This window comes from Vombatus ursinus, unplaced genomic scaffold, assembly GCF_900497805.2.
Source record: "Vombatus ursinus unplaced genomic scaffold, bare-nosed wombat genome assembly UNPS02014784.1, whole genome shotgun sequence".
Taxonomy (NCBI): Eukaryota; Metazoa; Chordata; class Mammalia; order Diprotodontia; family Vombatidae; genus Vombatus; species Vombatus ursinus.
This window is the reverse complement of record NW_020954562.1, coordinates 5151129-5171118: the sequence shown is the minus strand read 5'-3', so window position 1 is coordinate 5171118 and position 19990 is coordinate 5151129. Positions and strand designations below refer to the sequence as shown.

General features: G+C 37.0%; 1 protein-coding gene across 3 annotated transcripts in view; it reads right to left on the bottom strand.

Annotated features, from left to right (window-relative positions):
- Positions 1-1498: 1498 nt before the first annotated feature.
- The window catches only part of HHIP (hedgehog interacting protein), a 142813-nt gene continuing 124321 nt past the window's right edge, over positions 1499-19990 (bottom strand). The window contains exons 12-14 of one of the 3 annotated variants that reach the window (XM_027866979.1): positions 11378-11526; positions 8416-8544; positions 1499-7489 (exon numbers count right to left, since the gene is read on the bottom strand). In XM_027866979.1, coding sequence (XP_027722780.1) covers positions 7479-7489; positions 8416-8544; positions 11378-11526 — 289 coding nt within the window. In that variant the 3' untranslated portion in view covers positions 1499-7478. Of the gene's footprint in view, positions 7490-8243; positions 8545-11377; positions 11527-19990 lie in introns of those variants that run through there. The other 2 variants (XM_027866980.1, XM_027866978.1) reach the window with 2 other exon arrangements.

Below are 19990 nucleotides of genomic sequence, written 5' to 3'. Positions count from 1 at the left end.
AGCTAAGACTTGAAAGAAGCAGCCAAAGGAGTCAGGAGGTAGAGAAGAGGAACAGCATTCCAGGTATGGGAGCCTATTTGGGAGAACTTTTCATTTGGGAACTTCTTTCACCAATGAAGGCTGAAATCATTTTATGACTTAGAACATAAATCCTAGGGAGCTACTCAAGGTGCATAGAGTTTCAGTGATTTCCTTAGAGTCATCAAGCTAGTAATTGTAAGAGGAGGGATCTGAGCCCAGATCTTCCCAACAATAATTTAACACTTCATCGACTCTGCCTGCTGCTTGTACATTTATACATTGCTGGGTACTCTGAGGTATATCAAAGAAGTAGAAAAAACATCTGTTACCCTGCAGGAAGTTTACAGTCTCCAAGAAAACAAGATACTGTATGTGTGTATACACATACACACATACTGTATATATGTATAAATACAGTATATGTATACACACATATACACATACACACACATATATGAATGAAATAGGAGACAATACAATCTAGGGCTAAATTATGTAGTATATAACCCCAAGTGCTAGGAGTATAGTTCAGGAAACTAAATTCTGGTACTATGGCGGTCGATGGTAATAATGCACTAAGTGGTATTTAGAGTAGTTATGAAAAGTGAAATTGCTTCACTTGCCACGTAGCAATTTTGCTGTAAATGAAGTAGCACAGAGTACCCTACCCCCTTCACAAAGACCTCCCACTGTCCCCAGCTAGATTCTTAGATTTGATCCACATGCATTTTCTGACCTATCTGGGAATAAAGGAGCAGAGATGCATATATTTTACTTTCCCAAAGAGTGGATTTTGAGTTCACACTTATATGAATACTATTGAGAGGGCTAGACATGGACTGTTGGAGTGACCCCAGCCTCTCATTTCTGGATCTTTTTCTCACCCCCATCTTGCCTGGTTTCTCCATTTTAGGCATCCAACACCCCAATGCCCTATGTTCTACACTTCCCTTAACAAGTGTCTCTTGTGCAAAGATCTTATATCAGTCATTTACACCTTAGACTAAATATAAGCCCATGGGATGTTTCTCCCATTGCATTTGCATTTTAAAACTAATCTTTAATTGTGGATGTAAGCACTTTATTTCCCCTAAAAGGAATCTCAGCCATCAGCCAGTAGGTAGGGAAAGCCTTTTTGAGGGGTTGAGGAAGAGGATGGGGAGGGTGGCAAGAAGGATCCTCCCAGAACCTTTAAAACCATATGGTCTAGGTCACAGCCTACTCCACCTAAACACTAAACCAGTTCTCAATATTAGTAACCATTTTTATGAATAAAACTTCTAAGCTTGAGCATGACAAAAAATTACATTATAAAAGGCAAGGATGATTGTGAGGAAGTAAATTGGATGTAGACTGCTTTCAAAATGGTTGTTTATAAAGTTGGTGCAAATATGAAACACTTTAATGCACTTCAAATTATTCATTTCACCATAGAGTTTTTAAATTACTGAAATAAAAATAATTTAAAAGTAGCGCATGTACATTAGCTCATAAGATAAAGTTTAATACATTTTATCAGTTTAAAGGACAACAACACCACCAATCTAACCAGAATTCCAGGCATGCATTTACATAAATATATTAAATTAAGGAAAGAAATTATACACTTAAACATCCTTTTTTGTCTAGAAATCATTAAATCCACAGATCAATAATAAAACCAGTTCTCTGCATTTACCACTTCAAGATACAACTGTTCCATTTTCCAGATAACACAAATACACTTGTTAGAATTTATATGCATTATACATATATATTACATAGATAGTGTGTATACATATATAGTGTTTGTACAGGTAGCTAAATACATACATATACATGGGTGTGCGTCTGCATACAAATCCACACTGATGTATTGTATGCAGTATGTACTGGTCTTGCCGGATGCTGATGGAGAGCTAAAGTGGAGATAGTTGCGTGTATGTTCTCCATCTTTTCCAATGGACTTTTGAGCATAGAGATGCCAGCCTCCATGATCTTATACCTCTTTATCTCCCCTATGGGGCTTAGTTCAGTGCCACGTCCATAGCAGGCACTTAAGAAACATCTACTGAATAAATGAATGCTGTTTTATGGTATATTATGCACATTATTTTTCCTCAGTTAAACTTGGAATACAGAAGAATAAATCATACTAATGAAACTGTGGGGTTCTTTCCAAAAAAAGAAAAAAGAAAAAAGAAAAGAAAAATGTTGCAACAATCTCGATTGTATGAACCTTGATCCTGTCAACATGCACCTGCCTTCTCGGCTTGTTGCCACAGCTGTCTGCCCTTTACTGACAAAGATGTTAACATGGATTGGTAACAACAGCTTCTGGGAAAAAGAGTCCAGAGAAACTATGTTCACTACCTCTGCTTACCCAAAAGAAAGTTAAAGAAGTGAGGAAGTATGCTAGGAGAATTATGAAACAATCATTCCGTAATTCAGTGATGGTGTGACAATCTGTCAGAAAAAGAGAAAGCCAGGAGACTCAAGTGATATTCTTGTGATGCTCACATTTTTATACTTATTAATCCTTGTCACATTTTGTGATGTTTACTTTTTTTTAAAAAAGTAATCTAATAGCTGAATAGTCAAATGTCACATTGATAGAAAAAAACAATACAGTAGAATCCCATTAGAATTACCCCTGTCACCTGACTTTGAATACCCCATAGGAGAGATTGTCCCTTAAAACATAATTATCTATTGAAGTCTATAGTCTGGGTATTGTTCTGGCTCTAGTAAATAGTCTTACAAAAGGGTTCTACAGCCTAACAATCATGATTTATCCCAAGAAATCCATGCCTGTAAACTGTTGAATTAATGACATGTCCAACCTCCATGACTGTCCAAATAAAAAAGTGCATTTTATGGCAGAAACTGGGACTGACATTCCTCTTGGGAGCAGGACACTACTGACTGGTTACTCATAAATAGAATAGGAGAAGAAAATACAGGGAGCAGTTCTCCACTGGTGGAGAGAGAATTCCACCTCTTAGTTAAGTCATTTTGAGCCTCCTACTCTTACCCTTGGCCCAGGAAAATATGGTAGATTTACTACTGGGTCATAACAAAATTTATCACTGTCCCTACTCCAACTTTGATACTCATGCCTTCTAAAGCAAAAAATATTGTAAGGAGGTGAGAATACTCACTGTTTATATATTGTCTCTTACTTATGTATACGCTGCATATATATGTACACATACATTTTGGAATTTAGTGCTTTATCGTTCTTATACCATATGCAAAGAAAAAATAGCATTTAATTACCAACTTCATCATATGCCAACCTTCACAACTCATGACAGGCCTAATACCACATCTTTTGGGCAGAAGTTGATGAAGATTCTGCCTGGATTAAAGATGGTAGGCACTGTGAGTTATATCGATAAAATGGGATCATTCTTCTTTGACTATTTTCCTGTTGCTCAAGATCACACATCTATTTTTAAAAAGTTATGGGAAATGAGACTAAATGAGTTCATGTCAACTTCATGCATTTCAAAAGAGAAATTTAGTTTTAAAAACCACAAGTCTGATAACTGGATACATCCAGCCTAGAATATCTATTGCTCTGACAAGGGACACCCTAGACTAAACTTTCTCCTTTTAAACAGCTGTGCTTATATGATTCATTAAATGCACATGAGAAAAAAAACTTTGATAGAAATACACTTGTGAGAACCTGAGGGTTACTGGAAGGCATGGTGACCCCTTTTCATGGCCCAATAGCCAAAAGTACAACCCTTTTCAATTGTCCTTGACATTTCTTGCTCTTCTCCAGGTCTCATTTATCATTACTTGTGTGACTAGTTTGTATGTGAAAGGCAGAGGAAGAAATTGAAATGAAGTGCATTCATTCCTCCCTTTCCCCCTTGCTTAATTTAAGGAGAAGCTTCTTAACTTTTACAAGCATTCACAACAGCACTCTCAGATTTCTGGGGTTGTAGTTATCAAAATAGGAGTTCGTTGATAGACTTGAGTGTGTGCTTCCCTTTCCCCCAGATGCCTGTGTAATCCCAAATGTGGTTATGAAGTCCCTACTAAGGAAAGGATCTCCTGATCTCCTTCTCCTCCTCTCGCAACGGCCATGCTCATTGCTCTTAGAACAACGTTCTTTAAAATTGAGTCCTGTGTGGCAGTTGCTACTTAGGTGGGAAACAGCTGCTAACTTTTACTCCTGTAGCTCCCCTGAGCTGAACCCTAGATTCTATAAGTAGAACATTTGAGACTGCTGCCCTTGACCTAGAGGATATGGATCTGTGGTGAAGTGACCAGTTGAGCTGAGGCATCAAGACTTCATTTCATTCCCCAAGCTTGATTGGTTACAACAGCTTACTTAGCCTTTTAGGTTGACACTTGACTGCTATATCCTTCATCATGGAGAATCTGACTTGGGAATGCTGAACTTGACATCACCAGTGGGATAATTTGTAGTGAAAATGTTGAAGGCGATTAGATGCAGCAAAAGCGTGAGCTTGAGACTCTGTAACTATGGATGTTGTGAGACAATGTCTACTCAGTCTAAACCACTAGAGGTGGACAACAGAGAAGAAAGGGAGGAAAAGGTGAATGGAGGCAAGAAAGAGAAGAAGAAATCACTGGTAGCTTTCTACATAGGCTCACAATGAAATTCGATTGAATTGATTCGTTGCCCTAGAGTTGACTATTGTTCGCTGGCACTGGTCTGGTCTCTTCACTACTACTTTGGGGTTGGTTTCTCTTTTGGCATGATGCAGACCAAAGATAATCAATTCAGTTTTTTAAAAGTTGGCCTAGTTCAGGGCTTCATAAAATGGGGTCTGAGAACTTGTTTTTAAAAATTATTTTAGTAACTGGATTTCAATATAACTGATTTCTTTTATAATTCTGTATATTTTTTTATATTATAAAGATCATTTGGAGAAGGGATTGGTAGGCTTCACCAGTCTGCCAAAGGGGGTCCATGACACAAAAACAGTTAAGGACCCATGGCTTAATGGGACAAATAAGGAAACTAACATGTATTCCACAAGACTGAACAGACAGCTCATTGGACAGTGCCATAAATATTATGGAAAACAGATGGTGTAAAAAGATAACTTAAGTACTGGGTAATTATTAGGTTAGTCATCTTATTACCATGAATTTTGATTTTTCAGGTGGGAAAGAAGTGACTGGACATAATACCTTCAAATGAATGTGATGAGAACTAGTGTGTATTAGCTCAGGGTAAAGTTCTCACAGACTGGCAATTTTGTTTGTCAGAGTGGGAGGCTTGGAGGTTAATGGGATGATAGAAAAGTATGGCATTTTTTCCCTCCACATTGGGTAACTGCAATACCAGATCTCATGTAAAACTTATTTTAAATTTAAAGCCAATGACCAGGGGGAAAAGAGTGTTTGACACATAATGATTTTCATTAGTTTTTTTTTCTAAATTTGTACATATTTCCTCATTTCCATTTTTAAAACATGAGCTGTTGGAGCTAAATGGTGATTGACTTATATGGGGTGAAATAATTACCTTTTATGACATACCTCTTAACTATCTCCTACCTGCTTTCCACCATAAATAAGCCAGTTGAGAAGATTTCCTACAGATGTGTATGAAAAGTTGCTCTAAAAGAAATGTCCACTGGATTTAAAAAAAAATTGAGTGGCAAGTTTCAATTTTTGGTCATTAATTAGTTATTGATATCTCCTCCCCCCCTTGACAAAAAGAGGCAACAGGGACCTGATAGCATGTTTCAGTTTAAAGTCCATCAGACTAAGGGGCTATCTTTCTTTTAGAGTTTCATCTTCTATTCCAAAAACCCACAGCAAGCAAGGCAGTGACAACTGGGGCTTATAAGGATCTCTAAAGCTACTTGGAACTCTTTCAACTTGGGAAAAAGAAATTTCCTTCATTTAATGGAAATGTAACTAACAGAAGTGTTGGCCAAATGATCTTTTTGGAAATATGTTAAATATGTAAGAAGAAAGTTTGAATGGTTCAGATTTTGCTGAAAATACGGCAGTGTCCCTAGTGTTTTTTTGCAGAAATTACAGAGTTTAACATGTAATAAAACTGCATGATTTGACAGATTTAGACAGCTGGTTTATTCACGAGAAGTTCACATTTTGTTAATGTCACCCACGTTGACTAGGAGAAGATTAGATGGTAAGGTCAATTTACAAAAAAATGGTTGTCAGGACATTTTCTTAATTGTCAAACTTTTTCTGTGATGGAATTTAGCACAGGGGCTAGGAAGAGAAAGCAACAGAGACAAAAGACTGCTCTTAACCTACAGATGCAAGCCGCTGCAGGGTTCATTGCAAGATTTGTCACACCATTGGGCCAATGAAGTGTTAGTGGGACTAGCAGGGACCACCCCTTTTCTGGGGTAAGAGGGCAATTTGGTCTCCATGCTCATTTAATCCCAAGACTTCTTTGAATAGACTGTCAATTGAATCTAAATCGTGCAAAATTATGCATGCACTTTTTAATGCAGGGTATTGTTCACGAAGCACTGGACCAAGATTTCTCAACCAATTTCCATTTGCCATGAGGTCACTGGAAACTGAAGCAATCATATATGGAAGACAAATGCAGTGGACTTAACGCATCCTTTTGCATTGTGGTCTAGTTATAAATGCTCCCTGGCTTTAATTATAGAGCTCTCACTTTAAAACAACAGAGAAATACTGCCTACTAACATACTGTTCCTCACTCTCCCCTCCTCCTCCTTCACTACCCCCTCTCTACCCCAATCAAGGCTTATTTTTCTAAAGGTGAGAAATGGAACACATTTGAAAAGCCAGTCTACACTGCCTAATTTACAACACTGTACCCAGGACTCAGAAGGAACAGGTGTTTATAGGAGTGTGCTCATCATGAGTAGATTTTTTTTTTCAGTAGTGCAAAGAAACCTAATCTATTATTACAATCTGAAGGTGGCAAACTGGCCACTTAAAACCATTAAGAAAAGGCCAACCAGTCAGAAGATCTTGTCTTTCTCAGGTTTAAATTAGAGTATTTCATTTCTTTAAAAATCTGAACAATACATTTACAGAAGATTTATTGATACATTAACCAAAGTGAAGGTTTCCATGGCATCCTGAAGGGACACTTACATGAAAAGTCCTATTTGGCAAGAATTCGTTATGTAAAGAGCTTTCCAAGATTGGTTCAGGATAAGCTCTTCTCCAGGAGAGTTCCATGCAGTGTGAAATCGACACAGTTCTAATCCCATACAATCTGGGCAGTCCTGCTATGGTGAAAAGCACTTTACAAATGTTTACTGCTGGAATTTTAAAATGACTGGTTGTTTTCTTGCTTTTTTTCATCCCGTCGTGAATGATTACATGTTGACCCAAGGATACATGGCTAGCTTAGATCCACAGCACATTAAAGAGCATGTTTGCTCTCTCTCACTCCCCGTCATTCCAATTAAGTTGGTGAAAAATGTAACTTTAGTATTTTACAGGACATGGTAAAGCGGTTTCATCTAGGTGATGTCTATATTATAAAAATAAAATAAAATAATATAAATATGTAACATGAACCCAGTGCTTATTGTTAAATAAAATATATAATAAAAAACAGACCTTTTAGGATGATTGGTTTTGAAATATGCTGATATAATTTAATTATAAAACACTGGAAAACAATCTGGAGATTAAGCTGGGGTAACCCGATTTCTATGTCAATAAAAAGGTAAGTGCATAACATTCTGTAATGCAATACATTGATGAAAGTGAAGATTACAATTTTATATCAAGTTGCCCATTTAGAAATGCATCAAGGAGTTCTGAAACATCATCTCATCATATAGTCCTTCTATTTAAAAATGTTGCTTTTTTTTAAAACAAAGGATTAAATCCATCAGTTTATACAGTGTAGTGTTTCAAAACTCCATCTTAAAAATTATTCTTAATTATTACAGACACAAAATGGCTGGGATGTCAAAGAATCTATTCTGGTGACATAAAAAATGTCCTTTCTCAGTGTACAGTGGATTCACTGTGTAAACTACTCCATGAAAGGAAACGTAGTTTCAAAAAAATCCACCAGGAAGCAGCCACACTTGCGGGGTCGAGGGTAGGGGATGGATGAGTGTGGGTACACGTGTGTGTATATATTCATATATATTATGATACATATAACATATATATACACACATACATAGACGGCATACATGTGCACACATAGTATCCGCATGTTTGTGGAAAGGATTTTTTAAATTAATCAAAAAGGAAATGAAATCACAGGAATTTGTAGCAGGATAACAGTCTTTTCATTTTGTTTCTCTCTTTTTTTTAAATGACAGGATTAAAAATAAATGCCCATCAGGAAGGAGAATCCAAGAAGTCCCCGAAACTATACAATGTAACTTGTTAGATCCAGCAAATAGGATGTCATGTCAATGATCTGATCAAGAATACCTGCCCTGGTCACTCTGCGGATGTTTCTATCCACTTGTTCACATTGAGGTCCCAGGTATCCTTTTTTACATAGGCACTTATTTGGTCTAACACAAACTCCTCCGTGGCGACAGGCTGGCTCACATTTTGCTGGAAAATAAAATGAAGAAAAGCAAATTCTGTGAATGTAGAAATAGAGCAGTAGAAAACTCACTGTTGATAGGAGATTGTCTCAAAAACATACAAATGGGGTTGTGTGATTTGAAATTATTTACTTTTTTTTTTAGGGACACATGCTGTGTATCTACTTTGCCCAGGCTGGATCTACAGGGGCTACTCATGGACCGGATCTCACTGATCAGCATGGGAGCTTTAACATGCTGCTTCTCTTAGCAATCTGGTGGTCAATTGGTCCCAGGGTCTCCCCATATTAATGCTCAACTTACTATGGACACCCCACTGGCATAGGCTGGTGTAGCTCAGAAATCCTTAGCTCAAGAGATTCACCAGCCTCAGCCTCCCCAGTTGCTGGGATTACAGGGTATGTGCCACCATGCACAGAAAAAAAAATATTTTAGAACCATGAAGCTATTTCTGAAGAAGCAAGATTCACTGAGGAACCTCCTTCTCCCTAAAAAAAACCAAAAACCCTAGTAAATCAAATAACTGCCTTTTCTAATGGGGGTTTAGGTCTCCACAAAGAAATTCCTCTTTTTTCCCTGTTGAGACACTGAGGGACTAGGTATCCAACTATGTGTTGATTTTTCAAATTAAACTTTAAAGTCAAAAGCAGAGGGGTTTATATTTCTCCAGGCCTCTGTTTCCATTTGTAGGGGTGGGTAGTCAAAAGTTGGCTGTGATAACACCTTTTATCCAATCATTAACACATAAACTTTACTTCTTCCCCTACTCTCCCCCAATCCTGACCCTAAGCTTCAGATATTTTACTACTAATAGTTACTTTGGAAATAGCAATGAAGGAGGGAGATTAGGCTTGTCTACTATTGTCTTTGCTAACAGGGTGAATCTTGGGATAGGAGTCAATATACTTTTCCCTGAGGGGGCTTAGTGAGAGTATTTAAACCCTGACAGTACTTTTCTTTAAATACTGACTCTCCTACTGTGCAGACAAGGTTATTTCAAATGCTTTAGCCAAGTCTTCAGAGTGGCTGCTAATAGTGTGGGTGCTGACATCCGGGGAAGAAATGATATAGAAAAAGTTAAATATTTCATCCCCCAAAGTTGGGGAAGATGGACATATTGGGCTACATTTGTACAAACATATTTCTCCTTGGAATAAGAATACCAACATGTGAATTTGTTTATATGTAACAAATGTCTTCAGTTTCTTCAACATATCAATCTTTTAAATATTATTTAGTAATTATTTCTACAGAAGTTATATACTTTGTAGGTAAAGGCTAAAATAATAAACTTCATTAACTAAAAATTTGAAATTCATATGAGTTTAGGCATTTTTTATTTAGAATTTATTTCCTTCTTGTTTCCAAAAAAAGCAGCAATAGAGCTTACCAGGCACCTAATATGAACTGATTACTACAGTACGTACTAAAATTGATTCTGACAGAGAAAACAAAATGGGAAATACGGTAGCCAGTTTAAGGTTGTTTTGAATATTAGCTTAACTATGTAACCTTTATTGATTAGTTGCCAAGCATTTATTAAACATTTACTGTGTGCCTGAATCTCTGCTATGCCTATAGAAGGCAAGAAAGTAGGAAGGAAGAAATATCCAGAGGTAAAAAAATTTTAGACAGACATGGAAAAATCACAGAACAAACCTTTTTGTTTCCTTGTCTCTTATTAAGTCATGTGGTTCTGCTGTTATATGTTAAGGTGTTATGCAAGATTTTATTCCTTACTATATACATTTATTTGATTATTTGTTTTTATTAGTAGCAATTAAATTTGTAATGCATTTTAGAAGTTTTATCTAATTCTAAATATTAGGTTAACATTGTAACAGAATGGATCTTTAAAATAAATAAAAAAGGCATTCAAAGAAGTTTTGAGTAATAGGAAATTTCATGAGTTTTCTATCTGAAATAAAAGCAAAATCCAATTTAAATTAGGAGTTTTATTTTTGTTGGCAAGACTCAACCTCAATATTTGGACTTCTTTTCCCCTAGTAGTTTGTTTTTCTTTTCTAAGTCACACATGACTTCAAGTCTAATGCAAATGCATACATTTCTGCAAATCTCTGAGTTTTAGCTAATTTATTCTTGCATATAATTTAAAACCAAATGAAATTAGTTTGACCAGAAAGAAAGAAATAAAATGATGGAATGAAGGTAAGAAAGCAGGAAGGAAGAACAATCCAGAGGTATCCTTTTCTTATGTGTAAAATCACAGGATATCACATTTGTGAATTTTCCCTCAATTTCACACCATTAATGTTAGTCCACATTTTTTTAACCTTCTTTATGCAACCCCCAAGTCCAAGCTAAGATTCACTTTGTGACAGTGAATGACTGGGGAAAGTACAGGTTTGTGGAAGAGCCAATGTAGGGATATGGTACTTGTGCTCTCTTTCTAAATGGAAGGAAAACAAATGGGTAGGAAATGACCCACCATGCCGGGCCAGTGTATTGACTTTCCTACCTTTTGAAGCAGAAGTTGGCTCGTGTGTGAAATCTTAAAATTTGTAATGGAAAAGACTTTAAAAGTCATCCTAGTTGGATTTCATCCCCTATAAATCCTCTCATTACAGATAAGGCTGGCTTACACAAATGCAGAATTCAGCCCATGAAAATAAGGCAAAAGTTTCCTTTTTAAACCTTGAAAAAGAGTGTTCTTTGAAGCTTTTGCAAATTGGCAAGTGTCATTTAAACTTTACAAGTTTCTAGAAAAAAATTACTAGAGTGGTATTATTGAGTTTGTGAGAGTCCTGTTCCCCACACAAGACCCACCTCTTTCTCCCCATTCCTATTCCAAACCCTTGCAGTTATGGTGAAATACTAACCGATTCTGCAGAAGTCACCCTCCCAACCTGGACTACAGCAACATCTTCCTGTAGGCGTGCAGTAGCCATTTCTACAAAGCCGAGAGCATTCCGATGTTAGGGGCTGGACAGGCTGAATGGTGGGTCTGCATTCTTCAGGCATTAAAGGTCTGCATAAAACAAATAAACAAACAAATAAAAGCCGAATTTGTATTTCCTTTAATGAGCTAGTCTTGGAAAGAAAGTCAATGATTTCATAACTTAAAAAAATATCTTTTAAAATTTTGTTCTCCTCAGAAAACTTTGTTTTCAAGGACCCATTCACAAAGATTTACAGCTTTTTATTGAAAACAAACAAATATGCTTACCAGCAAGGAGAAACAAACCTGTTCTGAACTATACGAATTTTTTGAAATATATTAAATATTTTAAGGATCTATATTTTGAAACATCAATTTTCATGATTCTAACAGCATATTTCTATCATATTAATACTTTTTAAAAAGTTGGTAACCAAGAATGTTCTGCCAATTTAACTTATTAAAACAGACTTGGAGAAAATTAGAAAAAAAAATACTTCATGCCTACTAACATTTTATATGTGCCCTGTGAATCTTTCACCAGTCATTGTTATACTTAATATCTAATAAGAAATGAAAAGTAGAAATGAGCCCTGGATGCTTGGATAAATTTGCCATTTCAATTTTTATTTGTTATTTTTTTAAAGTTACTTGATTTCTTTCAGCTTCATCATGGTTTAACCCAACTAGGTGTCAGGTCTCTGCTAATTTGCATGATTATTTTAACTATGATAAGCCAAAGCAAAACAAGCAATGGAAATAACCAACCTGAATCAATGTTAATAATGTTTAATTTAATTTATTATTATTATTAAACTTCAATAGTTTACTTATATAATTTATATAATGAAAATTAATTAATTAAAATTTAATGATTTAAATTTATGTTAAAAGGCAACCCAATATTAGTCATAATAGGTATAAGATTAGTCGACTCTTCTTGAATGAACTCTTGGTGTGGGAACTTCCTTCTCTAAAGCAGACTGTAATCCTTTCAGGACCTAGCAGATAGGTTTAGGCACTTAAGAGGTCAAATGACTTTCTGGGACACAGTAAGCCTCAAAGGCTGAATCTGAACCCAGTTCTTCCTGGTGCCAAGCCCAACACTTTATATGGGTTCTAATATTAATACCACATAATTATTAATTCTTATAAACGACAGCACCAGTTACAATCATTCAGGGTATGTATGCTAGTTAATGATTATTATGATTAACAATAATGACAGAGACAGAAGAATACTGGAAGTGGGTAAGAACATTTTTATTTTTAAAGTTGTAGACTTTTTTTGCGTTTCTCAGCCTATCTTTATGGATGAAACCAAGACACTGTAGGAAGAAACTTTTTTATAGAAGACCTCACTGATGCTGAAATAAAATGCAGTCATTCTCTCTGAGTCAGACTGGCATCATCTCTTACAACTGACTTCTACCTAACCTTTGGAACAAAATGAGCAGCCCCAACCCCCCTTTTTTATCAGTCCCTGCAACCTGGCCCCCCACTCTCATAAGAATGCAGCATTCATTTAACTAATATAAACAAGAAGTTTTCATCACTATCCCAAATGACCACCCCCAGGATGACCAGCCCTGTTGCTATGACTCCTGGAGTTCCATAACAAAGAAAACACACAAGGTGATAATTATAGGTCAAAACTCCCACAAGAGGTAAATTATAGAGCTGGGCAGAGATAAGCAAGCCAATTAAACCAGGCCGACTCAGCTCCCTTAAGACATGTTACTTTTTTATGTTCCTGTGGCAATATTAACAGCAGCGATAATAGCACTTAGAATAATATGGAATTTAAACGATGCCTCCAGGCTACTTCTATACTGGCTCACAGGATTATATTATTTGTGAAATTGCTTAAGACCAAGGGGCTCTTCCCTTCCCCCAAATGTCCACCACATCTCTGTCGAAGGCATTCTATTTCTAGTGTGCTTTTCAAGTAAAACATCTGATGCTCTTACAGACTCCCAGATCCTACGCTTTAAAATGGTAGTTCTAGATGAAAAGTACCTAAGGAATTCCCTAGTATTAATTACATTTTCATTCTCAAGTCCTTCCTAAACATTTTCTCTGTGATTCCTAAGAGAGGCAACTTTTGGGATGGAAAAAGCATTAAGTACCCATTATGCTAAAGGGACTAGAAAGTGTGGGTTGGTCCATACACTGTACTAGTCACGTGGCTCAATATTTGACATATTTTTTCTGTCTGCTGAATATCTCAAGGGGCTTGTGTGCTCCTGGAATACAGTTTGAGATCTTCCTTGATACGTTGACCATCAGTCTTTCTAGAGGATCTTTTCTCTGAGCATCTGACACTACTCTTTTGGGTTTCTTTTTCTGCCTTCTTGATCCATGTCCTACCTCCCATAAGTGACTGTACCCCAGGGGTCTTCCCTGGGCCCCATACTCTTTTCTTCCTACACTTTCAGAAACTCATCAGTTTTTTTATGGATTCAATTCTCATCTTTATGTAGATTATTTCCATACCTACATTTTCAGCTCTCATTTTGATTTGGAGTTCCAGTCTCCACCTACCTGCTTGACATCTCTACCCAAGTGTCCCACAGATATCTCAAACTAAGCATAGCTAAAAAAAATCCCTCATTATCTCTCCCAACAAACCTTTGTTGCTCAGTCATGTCTGACTCTTCATGACCCCATTTGGGATTTTCTTGGCAAAGATATTGGAGTGGCTTGTCATTTCCTTCTCCACCTCATTTTCCAGATGAGGAAACTGAAGCAAACAGGGTTAAGTAACTTGCTCAGGGTTACACAGCTAGTAAGTGTCTGAGGCTGGATTTGAAATCAGGAAGATGCATCTTCTAGATTCCTAGCCCAGTGCTCTTTCCACTGCACCACCTAGCTGCTGCCCCCCCCACCCCCCAACGTACTTTTGCATGGCTCATCCCCTAAGCCTGAAATGCTCTCCCTGCTGATTTACATTTCTAGGAACCCCTCTCCAGCTTCCTTCAAAGTTTAATTCAAAGGCTACCTCCTTCCAGATCTCTTTTTTTCTGGATTATTCTGGTTTTTAGTAACCACTCCCCCCATCAATTTGTTTTTGTTTTGTATATAGCCTGTATTTGTTTATCTGTGAATTTGTAACCTTTGAGGACATTGTTCAAACTACATTTGAACAGCCTGGAAAGGTGGGCTAGAGACAGATTGTGAAGCGTTTAAATGTCAAGTTGAAGGATGTATCTGTATACCTAGCATAAAACACAGTACCTGACACACAGCAGTGAGACATTTAAAAAGTTTGAGAGATATAGCTTCTGGGTAATTTGATAATTTTTGTTAACAAAACCAGCATGTTAATTACTGAAAAGGATGGTCATTTTGCTGTCTCTCTTAGACCAAAGACCCCTCATGGCAGTAGACTTACAGTTTATATGCCCTGGGAAGAGTAGGTGTTCCTGAAGGTGGTAATCAACTCCGACTGCTTAACAATTAATGAGAGAATGAATATTACAGTAAGAGGGTATTACAATGTATTACAATGAGCATCTTGGGGTATGTCACTTGGATCACATGGATTTTGGTCAAAGAGACTTATCAGTTTCCATTTCACCTGTTTGACAAAAAGGAGAATCAACATTTCCCCTGTGTGAGTAAACACAATGAACAGGAATCCTCTCATTAGCCTAATCTTCAAATTTCTTTTACTGTCTGATTAGATCTTGGCCTGGGTAAATCTTTGAGAAAGATTTCCCACACTGGTTTATTTCTGGATGAGAAAGTAGAAAAAGGGGAAAACCTTGGTCCCAATATAATAATTAGTTATTAAATAAAGAGAGAAATAATGATTCCTCTCAGTAGGCACTTTATAAATGCTTGTTAATTAATCGATATGTTTAAGTATGGTTCTGATGGTTCTCTTATATTTGTCATAGAAGAATACTTAGAATGTGGCCTCTAAGATCTTCTGAATTGCCTTTTTTGTTTTTAAATCTGAAAAAACTTTTCATCAGTCCATGAATATCCATGTTTAATATATTTAACCTTGCAAATGAGAATCCTTAAAGGATTTAAGATTTCTACACTTTGAGGAATTCAGTTAATAATGTCCTTCCTAAAGTGAAGAGGATTTGCGGGAGGCTTACAGTATATTGGTTGGGTCCTCTGTGGTGAACTTATGGGAAGACATGGACAGATGCTGGACAGGAGAGGCTGAGAAGAATGAGACCTGTATTGTTGGAGGGATTACTCTTGTCACTGAGATCATAGATCCAGAGGAGACCTGGCAAATTTAGGTAATAATCATAGACTCAACGAAGTCCTGAAGAATTAGTAGATAAGTCTTTGGGAGTTGCAAGAGGCATACTGAAGTTAATTGACTTGTCTGGGATCACAAAGCTAATAAGGAGAGAGAGGTGGGCTGTATCCCAGGTCTTCCTAACTCTGAGCCTGAACACTCTAACTCCCATGCCACATGGTCTCTTAGACATATTTGTCTTCCACTAACACCCTCTGATGCTTCATCAAGGCATGAAGAAGACCATGGAACGTATGCTCTGGTAGGTCCTAGAAAGCAAAAAAGTTTTGAGTACAAAACCAGTAATTGCCTTCATGTCTGTGACCCAAAGGATTAGTCTAGCCAAGGATGGAGATCTCTGACACTGAAATTAACAACAACAACAACAAAAAGTTTCTAGAAAACATTAAGGTTTTGCAAAGCACTTTATATAGGCTGATATGTAGGAAAACCCGGAAGAAGAGTTAGCTCTGCAATTATTTCAACAGATGAAAGCAATTTGTAAGCACACTCTACAAAGGCAATCTGCCTCAGTACATTTCATTGGAGGGGAAGACTTTCTTAACTATACACATGCACACAGGGCTAGTATTTACACAGTATCTTAAGGTTTGCCAAGTATTTCCTTTGATCCTTACAACAACTTTGGGAGGTAGGTGCTAGCATGATTCCATTTTAAAGATGTGGAAACTGAGGCTGAGAGCCATTAAGTAATTTATCCAGACTCATATATCTAGTGCCTGAGCTCAAGGAACTGAACTCGTCTTCCTGATCGAGTTCAGCATTTTCTATCTACTATGCCACCTAGCTGCCTACATACAAATCATTATATTTGTATAATACTTAGGTGATAGCTCCAACCAGACCTGGGGCAAGTTCCAAACTCATTTATGACTGAGTACAATTTATTTCCATTTTAGATGAGTAGATGTCATGGCAAAAATCATTCACTGTGTCACAGTCAACCCTCCAGGTAAGAACCTCTCTCATCACTTAAAGCGCTCCAGAGTGCCAGCTTCAAGCACCTTCATGGCCATTGGAACAAACTGTTCTCATCTGCCCATTCTGTCAGGGGAAGTCTTCACATACTTGGGGTAAACTCACCGATGGGTCTGAAGTCCTTAAAGCACTATATAAATGCTAACTAGATGTGTGGTACCAAGTGAGATTTCTATGGGGGTGTCAGTAAGTCACATGCATAGCTAGCTCTTCCTCTATGTATTTTCCTAGATGCCAGAATTCAGATTTACAGCACGGACAAAGGTGCAGTGCAGCTTACATGTGATATAAGATGAGCAATCCACTTGGCTTGTGGTCCATATAACTTTCCTCTAGCCTATGCTCAACTGAGTGAAGCGCAAGGGATGTAAAGCATCACTTAGTATATGTGGGATGTGGTAGAGAGATCCATTGATAAAATCAAACTGGATATAGTTTGAAGGCTATAGCGCTAAATTGTAATTGTGGGAGGAAAGATGATGATAAGTCAGAGAGAAAGAAGGAATCCCACAGAACATTTTTCTGGAGAGCTAGATAACTGTTCCTTTGTCTCTTGTCAGTCTCTTAATTTTTCCTGATGTTTCGCCTATATCAAGCACCCAATTATTTAGATTCATACAGACAAGTGAATAATTTTCCCCCTGATTTTGTCTGTTATTTAATGCCCAAGATTTGGTGAATTCATACTTGTTTGTGTACATAGGATCATAGGAGCATAAATTTGGAGACTGTAAAGACCACAGAGGATATCTAGTCAGCCATCCTCATCATAAAGATAGGGAAACTGAGGCCCAGAGATGGGAAGACACTCAGGAAGTACATAGTGAGAGCTGGGTTTTGAACACAGGCTCTCTTATTCTGAATCTGGTGCTCTTTCCACTGTATCACACTGCTTCTTGTGCTCATCAGTTTTTATTTATGGAAGTATCACCTCTCTAGGTCCTGCTTGGTTGCCTCATCATGGCTATGTGGAGTAGAAGTCTTGGAAGGTCCTACTAAGCTGGAAGGGTTTTAAGTACAGCGGCTGTTGCCTGAGAACCAGGCTCAGCATGGGTGGGCTCACCAGCAGGTGATCAATTCTTTGGCTATGACAACCCATAAAACAGAAAAATGCAGAATGGCCCTCAGTCTTGGGTGGCCTCTTTCCATTTCTGAAGTGATAATAGCGGAGTAGTAGAAAAAGACACAGAGGGTACTAAGAATAACAGAATTTTTAGACAATCTAGACACATTAATTTATCTAGATAGAGGGATTATTAACCTTTTCTATGTCACAGACTCTTTTAGAACTATGGTGAAGCCTGTGGATTCCTCTCTTAAAAGCATGAAGCAAAATACAAAGTATTTCAAAGGAAACCAATTATGTTAGAAGAGTCATAAAATATTTTAAAAATTTGTGGTATATCTAGCAAATATCTAGCAGCAGGTCTAATAATTACAGTAATCTTGAAGCAGTGATGAGCTTAAATGATGTTTTGAGATCTCTTTGACAACTGTAATGTTATGATGTAAAAATATCTGTGACTTCTATTGGTGACAAAGTCACAGGTACTAAATGCTAAATTTCTGTTAGAGGCTAGTGAAAATATTTTATTTTTTTCCCCATCCATGAAACCCTTGTGGATATTAGGTTAAGAACCAGTGATATGGAGAAAGTCCTCCAGCACATTGGATAGACACTTTATGAAGGATTTATGAGAAGACATGGGTGAGAATCATGCAAGGATAAGGACGCATGGATGAGTTGTTATCTGTACCACTTATTGTTATAATTGTTATCTGTATCACTGATGAGGTCATGATATATTAAAATTACAAGTGCAGGTTGTTGTGGAAGGGTTCTTTTTACTGTGAAATTTTGGCTTAAACTTGGTAAAATTATTTTTTCATTGAACTTATGATTGATTTTCTCTACTTATACATACTTCATATAATTTTTTTAAACATTATTAGTCCATTTTAGATGATAAAATACTTCTTTTATTTTACTTATTTATAATTCAGAAGGATCTTTCAGTAATACAGACAACCCCCCTTCATTTGATCTAGAACCTTGGTATTAACTTTTTGTTATTGCTATTTGGATCTTTGATTTCACTGATATGAGAAACTCTGGGTGTGGAAACTATCTTCACCAAAACAGATCAGCAATAATCTCTATCTTATAGTCTTTGGGGATTGAGTATAATTATACTTTGAGAATATTTAAAAACCTATTTTATTAATTACATTTTAATATTCAATCTAATGTACTGGGCAAATTTGATATCAAACTCTCATAGCCCTCACCACCTTCCTAACTAGGGAACGGCAACTGGGATTTTACCCTAGGGTGCAGAAATATAAAGGAATGGTATTGGTACTTTTGCTCATTCAGCAGCATCCAAATAACCGAGTTTAACACCTAGTTACCAAGAATAATTAGTAAAAATGGGAAGCCACCACATGATAGCTTTTTTCTTCTGGTGGCCACACCTTCCCTATTTTTCCCAGGTGAACTCATGGCTATCTTGGTCCTATCCTTCTTTGCTCTTGCTTCCCTCCTTCTCCCAAGTAAATTAAGGACACATTTTCTGATTCTTTCCTCCAGCACAAATATTCCTAACTGAGGCTCTGAGAGAGTAACCAGAATTGACAATTGAAATGAGGACATTAATGAAATTCTAACTTTGGTCTCTTCATCTGATTAGCCAGTTTCTCCTGGAGCCGCCATTTCAAGGAAAGTGTCTTGGCTAGACTTGTTCATACCTTCATTCTTCTTTGGGCTCTGCTCCAACTTTCTGAACTTCTTGCTCACCTCACCCCTTCCCCTGCTGCTCATATTTTCAGCTTCCTTTTATGTACTGTCTTCCCACATTAGAATGTAAGCTCCTCGAGGGCAAAGACTGTCTTTCTTTTTGCTTGTATTTGTATTCCCAGCATTTAGCACAGTGCCAGGTACATAAGTGCTTAGTAAATGTTTGTTGAGTTGACTGAACATGTACATGACTAATACATACAACAAGGTATGCTATACTAATTGCATCTCAACATTCATTCAAGGGACTGGACAGCCTGAATGGTTTAATGAATAGTGTAGTCCATTGAAAACTTTCCTTTAATATTTGAACAAAAGCCCCCAAATCTTTATTTCTACCATTTGAAGTCAATAGGCAGTTTTCTAGACAGACATGCTTTTAGGCTTGGAGTCTGAGGTCTAATAGTTTATTGCAATCTCCATATACCCCACACTTATTTAAGCCAGGAACATGTATTTCTTAATTCCATTGAATATGAGAAACAGACAAGGCT